At 35.9% G+C, this 19,849-nt stretch overlaps 1 protein-coding gene across 4 annotated transcripts in view; it reads left to right on the top strand.

The window, feature by feature from the left end:
* The window catches only part of myh11a (myosin, heavy chain 11a, smooth muscle), an 82,435-nt gene that overhangs the window by 18,143 nt on the left and 44,443 nt on the right, over positions 1–19,849 (top strand). For 2 of the 4 annotated variants that reach the window (XM_087255620.1, XM_087255621.1), the window contains exons 4-6: positions 1,938–1,965; positions 14,284–14,383; positions 16,939–16,965. In XM_087255620.1, coding sequence (XP_087111746.1) covers positions 1,938–1,965; positions 14,284–14,383; positions 16,939–16,965 — 155 coding nt within the window. 4 annotated transcript variants of the gene reach the window in all.

Raw genomic sequence — 19,849 nt, 5'->3', positions numbered from 1 at the left:
ATTTATTTATTTATTTATTTATTTATTTATTTATTTTTGTAATTTATTTAATGAATTTATTTATAGAAAATAATATTTTCGATAAATATTCAGATTCAACAAATATTTAATTGAAAAGAATATTTAATAACAAGTAATATAATTTTTTTTCTTTAAATAAACAAATAAAAATATTATGTAGTATTACTTAAGAATATTTCATTATTTTATTTTAAAATATTTGTTGCAGATGTGTAATAACAAATAATATTCCAACTTTTTATTTTTAAGTATTTTTACAATCCAAAAATAAAATCTTTTATTATTATTACATTTAAAATACATTTAATAAAAATTACTAATAACGTTATTTTATTTGTATGAAATTTAGGTAGCAGAGAGTTTTGTTAGAAATTCTTATATTATAAGTTTGATTCCCTTGAAAATTACCATACTTCAACCAATACAAATGTACGCCTGCATTGCAGCATACACAAAAGAAAATGCATAAATGTAAATTTTTATACACTCAGAGTGTATTTCACATGTATATAAAAGAAATGAATTTATTTTGGGTCTTTACAAGGGCAAAACAGTGGCTCAATTAATCACAATAAAAATCTTTATGCTCGTTTCACAACACCTCTGTCTGTCAACACTTTAATTTTTTTTGGCTACAGGTCAAAAAGATCTACATCATATTAATATGACAGTTTTAAATGTTTGAGCACTTATTAGCAAAAGCTGTATCCTAAACCGCTGCATTTGATGACATGAGCAAAAATCCAGCAGGATCAATCGTGAGTGCAAAATTCACATTCCTGCTCTGGGGCTTATTCTGATCTTCTTTTTGAAGTCCAGCAAAGGTTTCCATGCCTGACCGAGTGTGACACGGTGTAGCCCGTCATAATTCAAAACAGCAGGAGCCCATGCTGGTTGCAGTGGAAAGGAACAGAAACTATTGAAAGTACTTGTACGGCTAAAGTCAAAATGATTCTCTCTCATGTGATTTTTTTTTCTTTCTTATTTAAATATTTCCTAAATGATGTTTAACAGAGAAAGGATTTTATTTCACAGTATTTCCTATATAATTTTTTCTGAAACTACACAGGGGGGCTAATCATTCAGACTTCAACTGTATAACTTACAACAAGTTTGGATAAAACAATACCTGTGCATCTTGCTTTTTGTCAAACCTCCTGGCTGCGATACAGTTCCCCATCAGCTTGTTTAGAGTATTTTTCCGCGTCCCGAATGCCTCGATTTGTGCCTTAATTAGGAAGAAACAAGGGAATGGGGGACTGCATGTTGTATGTGGAAACATGCCCAGCTTAAGTCATATCCAAAATGAGCAATAGTGGTTCATTGTGTTTACAGCAGAAGAAAGTATAATAGTACAGACACGCTCGCATTCGGCTGATTACCGAGTCGGGCGTCCGTCCAGAATCCAGGCCCGCAGATAAGAATAAACTCAGTTTGAATTGATAGTACAAATGTATTGGCTTATGGTACTTTCGGAGGATCATAATCTGTTTGACTCTATCAAATTCTGATTTGATATATTATCTGATAATAAGCAATCATTGGTGTAAGGTTAGGATTAAAAAAAAAAAACTTAAATGGAGCCAGCTCTAATTTTAGCAGCATGAATCAATGATTGTCCTGTTGCTGAACTCGGTAAGTATTGTGTTGCATGTCTCAAGAGACGAGTAGAGTTTTTCATTTTTCAGCAAATCAAATCACTTCTCCAAAAATCAAACAATATTAGATTACGTGAATTACATGATGCTGTAATAACAATGGTATTTGATACAGCAGATTAGTTATAGGACTAAAGCTTCTTAACTTGAGGAGAAAACCTTTTATAGATTTAAAAGCAAATCTTGTGTGTTCTTCTTTGTTTTTTTTTATGAGGAAGTGCTAGCATTGTTTTAATATCTGCATTTTCATTTCTACAGATCGAGAGGACCAGTCTATTCTTTGCACGTGAGTCTTTTTTTATTTTTATCTTTTTTATTTGCATCACTGCAGGATCTGTATATTTATTGGCCCCACTTTATATTAAGTGTCATTAACTACTATGTACTTGCATCAAACAAATAAACACAATGTACTTATGTGTTTATGATGTATTTGAGAACACTTGTGGTGCTTTTGAGTTGGGATATAAGTTGGGTTATGAACAGGTTTGGTGGTATGGGTAGGTTTAAGGGTGGGTTAAGGTGTAAGGGATGGTCAATAGTGTATTTACAAATGCAATTACAAAAGTTATTTACAGATGTAATGACATACTTGTATTTAATCAAGCATAAGTACACAGTAAACACATGTATTTACATAATAAGTACATTGTAACAAACTATTAATTCCTGTGTAAATACATATTAGTTAAGGCCACTTAGTATAAAGTGGAACCTTTTTTGTTTAAAGATGATCGAAAACACCCTTGGGCGTTCATAACAACACTGCGATGTGCAACTCACACATATGCCACTTTATAACCAAGCATTTCATCTGTATTTGCCAGACCAAACTGAACATGTATTGAACATTTCTGTGAATTCCTATTAGAAATGCTAGATTTTACAAAATAGTTTTAGAAAATTTGGTTAGTGTGGATTTTACTTGACTGGATCCAAAGCAGTGCTTCTAAACCGGAATTTAGTAAGGGTGTTGCATGACTAAACCACACTTAAATGAATAAACTATTATTAATGTATTAACAAATTCTAAATTAAATTAAAATTCAAAACGTTGCAAGCATAAACAAACAAACAAACAAACAAACAAACAAACAAACAAATAAGTAAATAAATAAATAACTCATAAAATGAACATTTACATTTGGAGACACAGTTATTAGCCTCTTAGGTTTTTTATTACTATTTTGGTCTAATGACTTGCCTAATTAACCTATAACTTAATTAAACTAGTTAAAGAGGCCCTAATATGCATTTAAAAAAGTCATATTTTGGTTTTGGGGGTCTCCAACAGCAGGCTGATTTGCATGCAAGGTCAAAATACAGTTTCATTGTCTTATAATATGCATTTATTTTTACCTTATTATCCCAACGACTCCCGTATGATTTGTCCAGCGATTCATTTGTTCTCAATCCCCTCCTTAGCATGCTAATCTGCGCTGATTGGTCCGATGATCCAGTCTGTTGCGATTGGTCGACTGCGTTTAGCGTGAGACATAGAGAAATGCCCACCATGGCTTATCAACAATCTTGATGCAGTTTAACACCAGCTAACCACAACACACATTCAGTATTAATCCACACAGTGGCAAAAGCTGAACTAATCGGAAACTTAAACACTGCACATGTGTTGGAACAGCTGATGGAGGCCATAATAACATTAAACGGCAGAGGATCACGAGCTCACGAACGCATTTAACTTCGTAAAGAATTCGTTTGCACTGGCTTTAGGCGCGATATGAGAATATAAAGAGTTAGACAGATAGCACAAGCCACGTGGAGCAATTACAAATAACCAAACACAATTAAATACATGTTTTGTAAGCTAGAGAACCCAAGGAGGCAACCATTTTAATTGCACTTACTAATGAAATGGAGGAAGAAACTGACCCATGAACTGTGTACTGATAAAGTTCCTGTCAAGCTCTGACAAAGTTTCATAAACCAATAGTCTTTTCTGATCCTTCCTTTAACAAACGGTCTGACAAATATCCTATTGCTGAGTAGATTATTGCATTAATAACCACAACGTTCACTCAATAATGTTCACTCCTCTTCAGTCATGATTAGTCCCACACACACCCAGCATCCTCTAGTTTTTAAAGGGAAAGGTACGTTCATGTTTTACCGGATCCAGCACTTCACATTTGATATTGTTTCATGTCAATGTCGATGCAAACAGGCAATGTTGAATTTTTTATTTAAAAAAACAATATCTTTAAACAAGGTGCACTTTCAGCTGGATGTTTTCATTCAATTAGAGCTCTGTTGCACACTGTATGGAAGGTACTTTTCAAAAACGCATAATAGGGGCTCTTTAAGCCTTCAAATTGTACATTAAGCTGAATACTAGCATCATTTTAGTATGGCTGGCATATTTGTAATTATTATTTAACTTTTTTTTAATAAAATGTAATTTATTAGCCTCCTTAACAAATTAGCCCCTTTCACACAGTGATACCGGTAATTATCCGGAAAATTTCCGGAACGACTTTACCGGTAAATTCAAAAAAGCGCTGTTCACACAGGCGAGGACGTTACGGAATCTTTCCGGAAAAGAGCATTCACAGATCCATCGCAAAATGCCGGTAAATTCTGACATCATTAACCAGAAATGAGCTCTAAACGGCTGCGCTTGTGTTTGTAAACATTTGACTACATTACAAACTCTTCGGATGGATCAGTATTGAGTACAACTCTAATGAAAACATAGTGAAACACTTTCGAGATGTTCATGATATGTGTGTGTGCTGGCGCTATGGGCGCTCACGGGCACACGCAAAGCTTGAAGGTAAACAAACAACGGATTATCATAAACATTTTATCGATAATTATTTACCAGTTAGCATTAAGAAGGAACATAGAAACATTATCTGACTAACATCTAGCAGCTAAAGGTGTCTGGAAAAATATTCAAAGGCTTTTATTCTCATAAACCGCGCGCACGTGAATGCGTCTGACTGTTCTGATTGGCTAAAGCAGGTGTCTCACATCACGACGCGCTCTGTCCGGCAATCTTCCTTTTGCATTCACACAGCGCAGCATTCCGGCAAATTACAGGTAATGTTACAACTTCTCTTTCCGGAAAATAGCCAGAACGAATTTACCGGTATTTTCAAAAAGGGCCTGTTCACACATAAAACCTTTCCGGAAAATTGCCGGTAATTTTCCGGAAAGGTCTGTATGTGTGAAAGGGGCTATTATTATATTTTTGATTGGTTACAAATGATTTTTCCCATTGTTTAATGACTAACCGAATTAACATATTATATCTATTAACCTAATTAGTCCTTTTAAGGGCACCTATGGTGAAAAATCTACTTTTTAAGCTGTTTGGACAGACATGTGTAGGTATGGTGTATAGACGTCATATTGAGGGGATATAAACACACCCAGTCCTTTTTTTTTTTGTTTAATAACTTAATTGGAGCGGATTTAGATCGATCACAACTTGACGTTGGAATGCGGTCCCCCAGCCCACCAATATTGTTTGACAGGCGGCCATTACCATATCCTCAGTTTGTTGTTTCACGTCCGCCATTTTCAGCGTGTAAGTCAAAGCAATTTTACCAAAGGAACACCCTTGCTCTATTTTTAGATGTAAGGCTCATTGGGCTCAACACAAGATCAACATTCACCACATGATCGCTGTAATCAGAATTATTGTTTGTAACTTTAGGTGGGTTTGCAAACATGTGTAGTTTTCTACCTTAAACTTCAGCTGTTTGCATTTCTCATAGTCATAGAAGCTCCCTGCCATCTTAACTAGTTGCAGCTGAAAAGTACGAGTGCGTTGCCTCATGTGCACGTCCCTCCATTGGAAATAAAATAACGAACTTGCCTGCAGGTCACACACCAGTAATGCCGCTTAGCGTCGCGCCACGAAGCACCATGCATTTTAAAATTTTAAACATAGGTTTCTATCAGGTTTCACACAACGGCGCTAAAAGTAGGCGGCTGTCAGCAGCACCCACCCACCACTCAGGACACTTCATATTTCTGCCGCGCCACAGAGCGCCATCTGAATAGTTTCATTTTAAATAATATGCGAATGTCCGTGTCTGGTGTGCCGTGTCGCAGCTCTGAGAGGCGCATCCGGTGCCTCACTCAAAGTTAATTCAATGTTCGTGGTTATTAGTCTCGGTGTACAAGCTCGGAACTAGCACACAGTTGGCTGTAAAACTATACAAAGACACAAATGATTTTGTACTCTCTGCTAGGTCTGTGTCCAAGTCGTACATGTACGGCTGAATGCTGGTCCTCTCACTCATGTTTCTTCTCTCGGTCTGCCTGTCTGTTGCCAAACACAAAGTGGGGGAGCTCTTGGCTCCGCCCCCTTGTTACATTGGGTGGGAAGTCAAAACTAATTTTCATGTGAAGCAACACACCCCTACAACAGCGAGCTGTGTACACGCCCCCACAATGACACTTTTTAACACATTATAATCAAAAAATCTGAAATGTGTTTTGAACTGAACCTAAACTGTCACACTGAACCATAATATTAATATTAAATCTTAAAAAAGGGGTAAACTATGTGCCCTTTAAATTGCATTTTAAGCTGAATACATCATATACTCATGGCAACAACACAATTTATTAGATATTAGTGATCAGACACTAATTATTAAAACCATCATGTTTTAAATAAGAGCTCGTTAAACAGCAAAAGAAATTCAGAGGAAGGCTAATAATATTGTCTTTGATCGTATAAACCACAATCCTAGTTCTCTCTTCAATAATATATAATGTTATTCTAATTAAAAACACATAACAGTTATTAAAGAAAAAAAGTAGACCTATTGTTTAATTGTGCATCTTGTATTGAAAAAAAAGTCATGGTGCTCCAGAATTGCAGTAAGGCACAAATTATTTGGAGGATATTATCACATAAATTTAAGCATTTGAAAAGCCTTTTTTGTGGTTACATATAAAGTAACACCAACATGTACAGTATCAGTTCGTCAATAGAGAACAGGACGTGGTCAAATGGGTGCAGTTCTGTCTGAAAGTGCTTTTTTCTTAATATGTAGTTTCTGGATGCAGAACTGAAAAAAGCATCAAACTCTATGATTAGATAGTAATATTCTAATGACCACTAGCTGACCTACATACTGGAGATGTTTGTATAAGCCAAGGTTTTGTATAGTTAACCTTTAAAGTGCATATGAACTGGTTCATGCTGGTTCTGGCTGGTTCGTGATGCCATGGGCTGGTTTAAGCTGGTTCTTGATGACCATGAGCTGGTTCTTGATGGTCATGAGCTGGTCATTGATGCCTATGAGTTGGTTTAAGCTGATTCAGGATGCCATGGACTGGTTTAAGCTAGTTCTTGATGGCCATGAGCTGGTTCTTGATGGTCATGAGCTGGTCATTGATGCCTATGAGTTGGTTTAAGCTGATTCAGGATGCCATGGACTGGTTTAAGCTAGTTCTTGATGGCCATGAGCTGGTTCTTGATGTTCATGAGCTGGTCATTGATGCCTATGAGTTGGTTTAAGCTGATTCAGGATGCCATGGACTGGTTTAAGCTAGTTCTTGATGGCCATGAGCTGGTTCTTGATGGTCATGAGCTGGTTATTGATGACCCTGAGCTGATTTAAGCTGGTTCTGTCTGGTTTCTGATGGCCATTGGCTGGTTTAAGCTGGTTCTTGATGGCCATGAGCTAGCGTAAGTTGGTTTTTGATGATCATGAGCTGGTTTAACCTGGTCATTGATGGCTATAGGCTGGTTTAAGCTGATTCCGGATGCTATGGACTGGTTTAAGCTAGTTCTTGATGGCCATGATCTGGTTCTTGATGGTCATGAGCTGGTCATTGATGCCTATGAGTTGGTTTAAGCTGATTCAGGATGCCATGGACTGGTCCTTGATGACCATTGGCTGGTTTAAGCTGGTTCTTGATAGCTATGAGCTGGTTTAAACTGGTTATTAATGATCATGAGCTAGTTTTAGCTAGTTCTTGATGGTCATGAGCTGGTTCTTGATGACCATGAGCTGGTTTAAGCTGATTCAGGATGCTATTGACTGGTTTAAGATGGTTCTTGATGACCATTGGCTGGTGTAAGCTGGTTCTTGATGGCAATGTACTGGTTTAAGCTGGTTATTAGTGATCATGAGCTGGTTTAAGCTTTTTTGTCTGTTTCATGATTTCATGGACTGGTTTAAGCTGGTTATTGATGGCCATGAGCTAGTTTAAGCTGGTTTTTCTTGTTTGTTTTGTTTTGTTTTGTTGGTCAGGACCAAGACATGACTAACAAGAACCAGCTTAAAGTTATCTCAAAACCTACCTAACCCACAGATGCTTTTTTTCCAGCAGGTTTATCACTTTTGTGTGATAAAGTGCACTTATAAACATGATCAATTCTTGAAATTTGGAAATAGAATCAATAAATAGTCATAAATAATGGTGACCTTAAAATATTAACTAATGTAGCTAAACATTAAAACTATTAGTCATTACTAGACTGTCTAGATTAGTAAACCCAAGATCTGCTAACACTTTGTTTTGATGGTTCGTTAACCTTTTTTAAATCGTGTTATTCTGCTAGCTCTTAATAAATTATTCTACTACTACTGCTACTGCTACTAATCCTAACCTAACCATCTAATACTCCAATGTAGTTGCAATTTCAACAGAATGTCTAAAGTTTAAACAAACAGCTTCATCATCATGAAAGCAGAAATAGCGGAAATATCTTACATGGGGAAAAACACCCATACAGATAGTGATGAGAGATAAGTTGAACTCCATTGACTGAATACAAAACATCTGTGGTTTACAGCATGTCATCTTTAGGAAGGGTCAACATTGTTTACATTCCCGAATAACGCTAACAGTTAACAAGGGGAAATAAAGTCCCAGATAGACACCGAGCTAAATAGAAAACAAGATAGATCTGATATAATTTCAGTCAAAATCAGGCAAACACAAAGGTATTGTTTTGGGAGTTCGAAACAGCTTACCAAAGCTAACTTTCAAGTCCATCATAGAGATTTAATGGCTTGTCATTTTTGATTTGGGAATTGGTTCATTCCGTCAGTTTATTCCATCAAATTTTGAAAGTGCTGCTTAATGGACAGAATTTTTTTTAAATGTAATATTTTTAACAACAGTTTTTGTCTTTGGCATAATGACAGTGCATAATATTTTCTAGTTATAGTTAAAGTATTTCCCAAATGTAGTTTAATGGAAATTATATTTTTTCAACACATTTTTTAATATAATAGATTTAACTAATTAGCGATTTTAACTATTTCTGAATGTTTTTTTTTTTACTATTGGCCAAGATGACAGTACATAATATTTTACTAGTTATTTTGCAAAATTCTTGTGTATTGCTATTAAGCAAATTTGCAATTTAATGGCTTGATTTGGGCAACTAGGCAAGTTAGGGTAATTAGCATTGAAAAAATATTGAAAAACAGTGATTTGTTCTTTGCAGTTAGGAAAAAATCTTAAGCTGGCTATTTACATATTTACCTTGATAATAATAATAATAATAATAAAAATAATAATAATACAATTAAAAACTTTTATTTTAGCCAAACTTAAGAATTAAAACCTTATCCACAACAAATAAAGAAAGAAAAAAGTAGTATATAACTGAACATAACTTGGATTTTTCTTTTTTAATAATTCCAATTTTACAGGAGGGCTACTAATTTGGTCTTCTTCAGCTTGATATTACTTTTATACAATATGTTGTTCCAGCTTACTAAAAATGTCAGTAAACATAATTATTGGAGTTCAATTTTCAACATCTAAACTTGTCAGAGCAGAGACTAAAGGGGGTCACACACCAGAAGCGCTGCTCGGCAACACACTGAGTCAGACTGCGTCACACCACACAGCACTATGCATTTCAGAATACTAAACATAGGTGTCTACCAGGTAACACACATCAGACACATTGTCTGCTGCACCCAGCCATGATTCAGGACACTGTTCATATTTCTTCTGCACCACAGAGTGCCATTTGAATAGTTTTATGGTAAATATCATGCAAAGGTGCACGTCTGGTGTGTGATACTTTTAACTGTCATGTGCACACCATGTCGCAGTGCCGAGTGTCACATCCGGTGTGTGACCTGCTTAAGAATGCATTTAAAAAGCATAAATACACAAAAAAACACATGAATCATTCATCATTTAATTTGTTTTCGGCCTAGTCCCTTTATTAATCTGGGGTCGCCACAGCAGAATAAACCGCCAAACTTATCCAGCATACGTTTTACGCAGCGGATACCCTTCCAGCTGCAACCCATCACTGGGAAACACTTAAATAATAAGCTTCAAACAATTAATAAATAACACATATTTTTACAGTGCAGTTTTTATGAAGATTGAAAAATAACTTTCCTGTGACTGTATTAACCACTTCAAAAACAGTATTTAACTACTAAAACAATAACAGCAGACAAATTACGATCATTAGAAGACATAGAACAAAAAAATAACTTTCCCTTGACTATATTGATGCCTTAATGTTACTTCTGAAACTCTTTTATGCCACTTCTAACACGGTATCTTAACTGTTAAAATGATAACAGCAACCTAATACCAACATCATTAGCTGAGAATAAAAAATAAAAAAAACGTTCTTGTGACTTTACTGATGCCTTAATGAAACTTTGTTAAGCCACTTCTAACATTCTGCTATTAAAATGATAACAGCAGTTATCAATTGAAGCTAATAGTACTTCTGCTAGCATGTATTTTTTTCTCCAAATGTCCTTAACAGTGGGAACAAGGCAAATGAACCCCAAGGGTCACGTCGCCTCACAGGAAATGTGCCCCCGTCCTGATGCTAAATCCAGATCGGCTTGCGTCTTGGCTTCATTAATGTTTGTTTTTGAGTCATTATTGGGCATTTGACTCAACAGAATTCCTGACCTGCGCAAAAAGAAACAACAACAATTAAAAAAGCATCTAAAAATAGCTGTTATTGTACAGAATAGACATATTAAGATTATGTTCACAAGCGATATCATTGTTCCACATCTGTGTGATAATAAAAGAGCTGTGAAATATGAGGATGTTAAAACGGTGTGGTGTTGATGCGATGTGTCAGTGTGGGAGTCACCCACTGATTCTGTCTGCAAACTTCCTCCCAGTGTGGAATATAGGAAATGGAAGCCCTTTTAAACTACTCCGGGGCAACTGTTGCTAGGGCAGAGAAATCTCTAATGACATAAGAAAATTTCTGCATGGGCTAACTCTCCCATGGCCAACACAGGCTCATTCTGAAAACGTGCCCTTGTGTACATTTCTTGAGAGCATGAATTATGTAGCCAGAGCTACGTATGGCTGCATTTTATCTGTTAGAACGAATGCTTCGGGGCGTTTTGAATGCTTCTTTTTCTTTTTGCGCTACCAGCTGACCGCTTACCTCCATGTGGACGGATTTTCTGCTGTTATCAGTTTGGAGTTGACCACGACGACTGGATTTGAGTCTAGTAAAGAAAGGTTCCAGAAAGCAGGTAAAACAGTCAGTCAACAGCGGCCTCAGGCGGATTTACGCTGGAACAGCAGGCAGGAATGACACTTGCGAAAAAAATTTGAGATCTGAAAAAGCATACACAGCGGCATCTGGTGGATTCACGAAAGCAAAAACTGCAAAATAAAAAAAATTAAAAAATGCACCTTGGACGTATTTCGCGCTCTCCAGAAATGTATACAGGGGTACATATCAATAATGAGCCTGGGTTGCAGCTCTTTTTTTTTGGTCATTAAAGCTGCAGTTTGTTGCTTTTTTTTTTTTTAAGTAAAAAATGTTTTAAAATCAATTTTTGGTCGCGTACATAACAAAACCAAGTACAAACTCAAGTTTCTTATCAGTGGTGTAAAGTAATGACTAACAAATACTCAAATTGTAAACTTAATGTGATATGTTCTCACATTTGTCCATGAATTGCAACGGGCAAACAGGCTTAAAAGAAAGTGGCACTGATGTAAGCTACATTTTTATTTTCTAGCATAAAAGTGGGACAACTTTCCCAATGTAATACTCACTACTCTGTAATAATATCTGTTATTTAACAGTTTCTGTATTTTGTGATTCACAAGTGTTTTCCGTTTATTTCCGGTTGTGAATTGCATTATGGGAGCTTGGTCTCTGCTGTCGTTTGATGTTGAAAATTCAACTCTACAGTTTAACAAAGTGACTTTTATTAAAATTTTTGTAGTTTGAAATAATACAATGGATAAGAAATAATTTGTAAAGAAATAAGTCTGTAAAATAACACAAAATATACTGGCAGCTTATTACAAGGTTTTTGTACAGTAATATACAACACCAATCCAGAAAATATATCACTTTAAATATTAAAAATTTTCATAAAAGTCACTTTTTCAAGGTTAAAAGTTGTTGGAAGAAATATCCAAGTCTTATAATGCAATTCAAAAGCACAAATAAATGGAGAAAAATAAAAACATGAATAAAAAAAAAAACAGAAAACTGCTTATTTACTGATTTACTTAATGTATTATTTTTACACTGTACTCTTGAGTACTTTTGTGAAGGGCTGCTTTTTACTTATATTTTCAGTAGTATTTAGAACAGATATTTTACTCTACTTCAAATAATAGTACTTTAACTTAAGCCTGACTTTTCAGTATAATTTCCACCACTGTTCCTTACCTTACTCCTTAATCTCCTTAATTTAGCCTGTTGAAAGAATTCAACAGCTCAATCACTATTTGGTTACATTGTTGGAAACAGCAACCGTGATCGTCATCAGTTTTACTATACTGTATCAGAAAAGGTCACTTGAAGGTAACAAGACTGTGGATCTACATACATTTCAGTATAAAGTGCCCCATAAAATGACTTTAAAAGCATTTTGTGAGCTGATCTGAGAGCATCCTGCTTCTGCCAAACAGCAGGCCTGCGGATCCCACACTCTGGTCTCCTAATATGGAAATGTTAGCATGTCAGCATGAGGTTCAGTAATATCTCTTTCGTATCAGAGAAGGCAAAAGGGCGCTGCAAATCCTTGTAACAAAGTGAATGTTGTTATATTCCTGGCATTTGTAGCATGAACATTCTTAGATACAACTGAGTTTGTTTACACTAGCATTGAAAATAATTTTAACCAATTCATATTTTTATTTATTTGAGACACATTAAATTTATTAAAATTGAGTTTTATTTTTCTTTAAATGCGTTTAAAATAAATGTTACTGTGAATAACATATTAATTAAAGAATACTAAAGTGTGTCTGATTCCACAAATGTAAAAATATTAAACAGTTCTTTATAAATAGAAATAAAATACATTTTTATTGAGCAACAACATTTATTTTAACATTTATTGAGCATTTTAAAATATATTTTTAAGGATTATGTGATGTGTGCTCATATGTGGTGTGTGCATTGCATGTGCAGTATGTGTGTTTTATATAAAAAAAACATAGTTTGGGTTTGTTTTAAATTGTAAAGTTATTTAATTATTTCACATAATGTCTTTTTTATTTGAATTAATGCCATCTTAGTGAACAAAAAAATCTAAATATAAGTCTAAATAAATATAAATAAATGTTAATTGGGACATTGCTCATAAATCAACAGTAAAACTATAAATAAGCTAGAGTTAGCCACAAAGGCAAATTTTTTTTTATCTGTTGCCCCTGCCAGATTTTAAAAAGGCAACCTAAAACGAAAAAAACACATTATTTCACATACAATATCAGTAATGTTACCAGGGCTTGACATTAACACCCATCAACCTGCCACATGTGGGTAGATTTCAGCTGTGGTGGGTTAGACAGACACCCCCACTAGCCACTTTGGCTGGTTGAAAATATTTTTTTATGTTGCCAGTGCTGCCTTGTCACTAAAGATAATAATAATAATAATAATAATCATAATAATAATAATAATAATAATAATACATTTCATTTGTAATGCTTTTTTTCGAGCTCAAAGCACTACAAGGCAAAAAACAATAAAACAGTAAAAACAATAAATAGGAAAATATAACAATAAGTAAGATAACAATAGATCACACATTAAAAACACTACTAAAGAGGTGAGTCTTAAGAAGCTTCTTAAAACAGTCCAGAGACGTCCTGGGGACGTTGGATCTTGTTTGGAAATTAAATTTGGGTTGACGTCATTGTCCAACGTCCAACCTAAAATCTTCCAAATATCGACCTCTAATCATGTTACACCTTGACGTTGTGTGGACGTCACCACTGTGACATCTATTAGACGTTGGATTTTGGTCACTTTCCAACACAACCTAAAGTTAACCAAATATCAACTTAATTTGACATCGGTATTGGACATCAAAATGACGTTGTCCTTAGATGCTGGCTAGACATTGAATTGAATGTCATATCTGTTCTTGTGTTTTGGGTTCACAGTCAGTTAATTTCCTCTGCTGATGATCATAAATATACTGGATGAGCTGAAAAGACTTGCAAATAGCCTTTATTATACTCATCACATAAAGTGTAATGCAGATTTATGCCAAGACCTTAGACAGATTTACTTTGTTGTGACAGACATTTTTGGGCTCCTCTCCCATAATTCTATCCACCTAAAATATTCAGATAAAAAAAGCACAGTTTTGCCATTCACTGTTGTTTTTCCTCCTAGTGGTGAATCAGGGGCTGGAAAGACAGAAAACACCAAGAAAGTCATCCAGTATTTGGCTGTAGTGGCCTCATCCCACAAAGGCAAGAAAGACATGAGCGCTGTAAGTATGAAGAGTCTAAATAAAAACTCTTTCTTTGTTTGATAACCTCAGTCATCTACTCAAGCAGGTTCTTATTTGGAGGTCAGGCATCAGTTTTATGCTTTGCCTTTGCTTTGACCTGTTTCCTGAAATCAGAATCTCACAATTTAAATCCTCTTAAAATTACTTAAATAATGATGAACTAAAGTTTGTATTGCGAACTAGGGCTGTGCAATATGTTGATATATAGAGTTGAAGTCAGAATTATTCACCCTCCCGTATACTTTTTTCCCCAATTTCTGTTTAACTGAAAGAAGCTTTTTTTCAACACATTTCTAAAAAGTAATAGTTTTAATAACTCATTTTTTATAACTGATTTATTTTATCTTTGTCATGATGACAGTAAATAATATTTCACTAAATATTTTTCAAGATACTAGTATTTAGCTTAAATTGACATTAAAGGCTTAACTAGGTTAACTAGGTTAACTAGGCAAGTAAAGGAAATTAGGCAAGTCATTGTAAAACAGTGGTTTGTTCTATAGACAAGTGAAAAAAAATATTGCTTAAAGGGGCTAATAATAATTTCGACCTTAAAATGTTTTTAAAAAAAAATCTAAACTATTGTTATTCTAGCTAAAATAAAACACATAAGACTTTCTATAGAAGAATAAATATTCTCAGACATACTGTGAAAATTTCCTTGCTCTGTTAAACATCATTTGGGAAACATTTAAAAAAGAAAGTTCACAGGAAGGCTAATAATTTTGACTTCAACTGTACATTGTATGGACAAAATAAAAACTTGGTTGTTTCACGCTGTCATAAACGATATTGTTTACAAAATACATACTTATTTATATGCGTAATATAAGTACTACACAACATTATAGAATGACAGAAACTTGAATAACATTGTGGTGTGAAAGTTGTACGCTTGATTAAAGTGTTCACATTTTGCATATAATTTAGCTATTTTTAAATAAATTTTAAATAAAAAGTGTCTCAAATTTGATTTATTTTATTAATATCTATTTTATGTTTCTATATTTTAATTAAATATTTGCCCTGAAGATTAATCAAGCCCTAGATAAAGTGAGACACATGATCACATATGAAAAATCCCAGAGTATATGTTTTAAAGTGTAAAACATAAATAGTCGTTTACATGTGGTCTATACACAATACCTGACAAAAGTCTTGTCGTCAATCCAAGTTGTAAGAGCAATAAATAATAACTTGACTTCTAGTTGATCGTTTGGAAAGGTGGCTGAAGGTAGATTTTTCAGATGAATCATCTGTTGAACTGCATCCCAATAATCACAAATACTGCAGAAGACCTATTGGAACCAGCATGGAGCCAAGATTCTCACAGAAATCAGTCAAGTTTGGTGAAGGAAAAATCATGGTTTGGGGTTACATTCAGTATGGGGGCGTGCGAGAGATCTATAGAGTGGATGGCAACATCAACGTCCTGAGGTATCAAGACATTTGTGCTGCCCATTACATTACAAACCAAGGGAGAGGGCAAATTCTTCAGCAGGATAGCGCTCCTTCACATACTTCAGCATCCACATCAAAAGCAAAGAATGTCAAGGTGCTTCAGGATTGGCCAGCCCAGTAATAAGACAAGAACATTATTAAGCATGTCTGGGGTAAGATGAAGGAGGCATTGAAGATGAATCCAAAGAATCTCGATGAACTCTGGGAGTCCTGCGAGAACGTTTTCTTTGCTATTTCAGATGACTTCATTAAGTGATTTGAGTCATTGCAGAGATGTATGGATGCAGTCCTCTAAGCCACAGGTGTCAAACTCAGTTCCAAAACTGCCGCAGCTCTGCACAGTTTAGTTCCAACCCTAATTAAACACACCTGATCAAACTAATTGAGTCCTTCAGGCTTGTATGAAACCCACAGGTAAGTGTGTTGGAGCAGAGTTGGAACCAAACTGTGCAGGGCTTCGGCCCTCCAGGAATTGAGTTTGACACCCCTGCTCTAAGCTCATGGGAGTCATACACAATATTAATTCTTCCACTGCACCATGCCTTTATATTCTACACTGTACATTATTTCTATTATGTGACACAACTTTTGTCTAAGCAAAATCAGACCTTACTGTCCTAATTAAATAATAAAAAATAAAGTCATGATGATAAAATGGTAAAATAAGCATAATCTAGAGGCCTTTGCCTTTCATATAAACCACTTCTGATACCAAACGATCAACTAGAAGTCAAGATATTATTTGTCGTTTCTAAAAATTGGATAGGTGACAAGAATTTTGTCAGGTAGTGTGTACATGATTTGTATTGTGATATGAGATTTTTGTTATATTGCCCAGCCCTATTGTGAACATACTGTAAAAGAGCACTCTGTTTAGTCTATTAAGTTTGATATGTGCCATTTATCACAAGATTGATCATATATTACTTGGATTATTTGCTGTTTAGCCATTTGTATTTCAAGGCAATTTCAGACTTGTACAGATGCTGAAGGAGAGAACCTGTGATTGCAACAGAATGCTTTTAGTTCACCCTTATCTAATGTCAATGTCCTTAATGAATTTCCTCAAATAGCAACAATCAGGACAACAGTTTGCCTATGTGAGTAAAAAAAAAAAAGGATTGTGCTAAATTCCTTCTTGTGTGGGTTTGAGAATTTGCATGCTTGGATTTCTCACTGAGAGTGACATTAGACAAGTCTTACATGGAGGGAGCTTTCTTTTAAATTTAAATGACAGTAAAACCACCCATAAGGATACTGTTCAGTGCCCCAGTGTTGCTTAAAAATGATTACATGAAAAATAAAGAAATATCAAGATAGATCTCGTGTGCCATTCCCCCATCTGAGATGCGGTTAACTTTTTCTTTGCCAGAGCAAGACGCCTGGCATTGAAACGGTCTGTCTGAGCACAGTGTGTGTGCATGCCAGTGTTATAGTTTTCTGAATTGATATAACCTTTCTCGTCTTCCTTGATCACCTATTAATCTGCCACAGGTTCATGTGCATCCTCTGTCAAGCTCATATGTGTGCGCATTAGAAATATAAACACCATTACCTCATTGTTTGATGAACGCGATACACGAGAAAACCCCCCAAAATATTTGCACACATTATGTAAGCTGACATTTTTATGCATAACTTGCCATGCATATGAGCTTCAAAAGGATGTCCATAATAGTTTGGTTCTGAAAAATGTAGTTTCGTTACACCTGAATGCACTACTTTGAAATTTACTAAAAACTTCTTCTGATATCCTTTTAATTTTATATAATATGATAATAATTTACATAAAAAATATTTGTGAATTAGCAGTTTTCTGTATTTTGTGATTCATGTTTTTATTTTTCTCTGTTTATTTGTGCTTTTGAATCGCATTATGAGACATTGATCTTTCTTCTGACAACTTTTAACCTTAAAATGGTGGAAAAATTACTTTTGTGAACATTTTTAAACAACCCAAGCTCATTCTGAAAACGTAGTCCCGCGGATATTTCTGGAGACCGCGATTTACGTGGCCGGAGGTACGTATGGCTGCATTTCATTTTTTAAGTGAACGCTACAAGCTCCTCTTCGCGCCTGCCGGCTGACAGCTCAACTCCGTATGTAAGACTTTCCCGCCGCAATCGGTTTGTCCAGTTAGCTCGTCGTGTATGTCGGTGGAGCGGAGACTCAGAGGGGAGCCGACCGTGACGACTGGGTTCGAGTCTGGGGAAGAGCGGTTCCAGAAATCAGGTAAGAAAAAAACTGAATGCAAAAAATAAAGCGAACGAGTTCACAACAGGGCGAGAATGTTGTGAAATCTGAAAACGCGGTCAAAATCAGACGAGGGCTTTTCTTTTTCTGGACGGCTTTTGTAAATCGTTGCTTGGGTTTAGGGAGGTAAACAAGCGGGTGGGCGGCCGTGTCAATTGGTAAAACCGGTTGGGTTTAGGAAAGGAGGAGGAGGAGGGTGGGTCTGCCGATTGGCCTGTCGCCTAGTCAATCATTCAGTCAGTCGGAAAGACGGTCACTTGACAGCAGCCTCCGGCGGATTTACGTGAGAACAGCACGGGTGTGAACGTTCGAGATGCAAAAAAGCACACACAGTACGTACCTCCCGGGACGTATTTCACGATCTCCAGAAACGTTCGCGGGACTACGTTTCCAGAATGAGCCTGGGTTGTTTTTAATAGTTTAAAGTGATATATTGTCTGGGTTTGTGTTGCATATTACACTACAAAAACCTTGTAATAAACTGCCTGTACATTTTCAGTTATTTTACAGTTTTATTTCTCTATATGTTATTTCTTGTGCATTATATTATTTTAAACTACTAAAATGTCAGTAAAAGGAAAACTGTAGAGTTGAATTTTCAACATCACAAGTCAACAGAGCAGAGATCAAGCTCCCATAATGCAATTCACAACCGTAAATAAATGGAAAACACAAAATACGGAAACTGTTACTTAACAGATATTTTTTCAGCAGGCTCATTTTGAAAACGTAGCTCTGTTTATATTTCTGGAGATCACAAATTATGTATACAGAAGTACGTATGGCTGCATTTCTTTAAAACGAAAGCTACGGGGCGATATGACGTCGTTCCTTTTCGTACTTATCAGCTGACCGCTTACCTCCGTATGGACAGCTTTGTGTTCGAGTCCGGTGAGGAACGGTTCCAGAAAGTAAGACAAAAAAAAAAGCCAAAAAATAAAATAAACAAGGGTAAGAATGTGGTAAAATCTGAAAACGTGGTAAAAATCATTCTGTTGGTTAAGTTTAAGGAAGTGGGTGGACGGGTCAGTCAGTGCTTTTTAAAACACCAGTTGGGTTTAGGCAGTACTGTGCAGAGACTTTTTAAGGGGCATGTGCTGATAGAACTGAAAAGCAGGGGAGCAGGAGATCGCGAACTGAAGTATCACCAAGTGAAGACGGGGGGCGGTGGTTTGCTAACTAAAGAGAGGGGTGATCACAAACTAAATAACAGGGGTGTCGGATAGTTTATAGCGAACTGAAAGGGAGGGATTGGGGTTCACGAACTGAAGAGCGGGGGGTGGAGGGGGACCGGGGGGCACTTTCGTTCATTTTTGAGGGGCTCTTTTTTTCCAAGAGAAAAAGGGCATATGCACTGCACAGGTTGAGCCCTATCTGTGCACCTGTCTGGGTTTAGGCAAGGAAGAAGGTGGGTCAGTCGATTGGTCAGTCAGTCGATCAGTCAGTCGACAGCAGATTTTTGCTGGAACAACACTCGTGAATGGCTCTCGCGAGAGAAATTTGACATCTTAAAAAGCGTAAACAGCGCCCTTCAGTGCATTCGCGAAACAAAATCTGCAAAAACACATACCTCCTGTGACTGATTTCACAATCTTCAAAAATGTATACAGCAGTGCGTTTTCAGAATGAGCCTTACAGTGTAGTCCTTTGAAAGTTTGACATTTTTTCTTTCTCTTGCAGTTAAACTTGCTTAAGGTTGATTGTATGTAAGCAAGAGAGAAACAAAAACTA

Source organism: Danio rerio, chromosome 6, assembly GCF_052040795.2.
Source record: "Danio rerio strain M-AB ecotype USA chromosome 6, GRCz13ab, whole genome shotgun sequence".
Classification (NCBI taxonomy): domain Eukaryota; kingdom Metazoa; phylum Chordata; class Actinopteri; order Cypriniformes; family Danionidae; genus Danio; species Danio rerio.
This window is presented reverse-complemented; position numbering and strand designations above follow the sequence as displayed.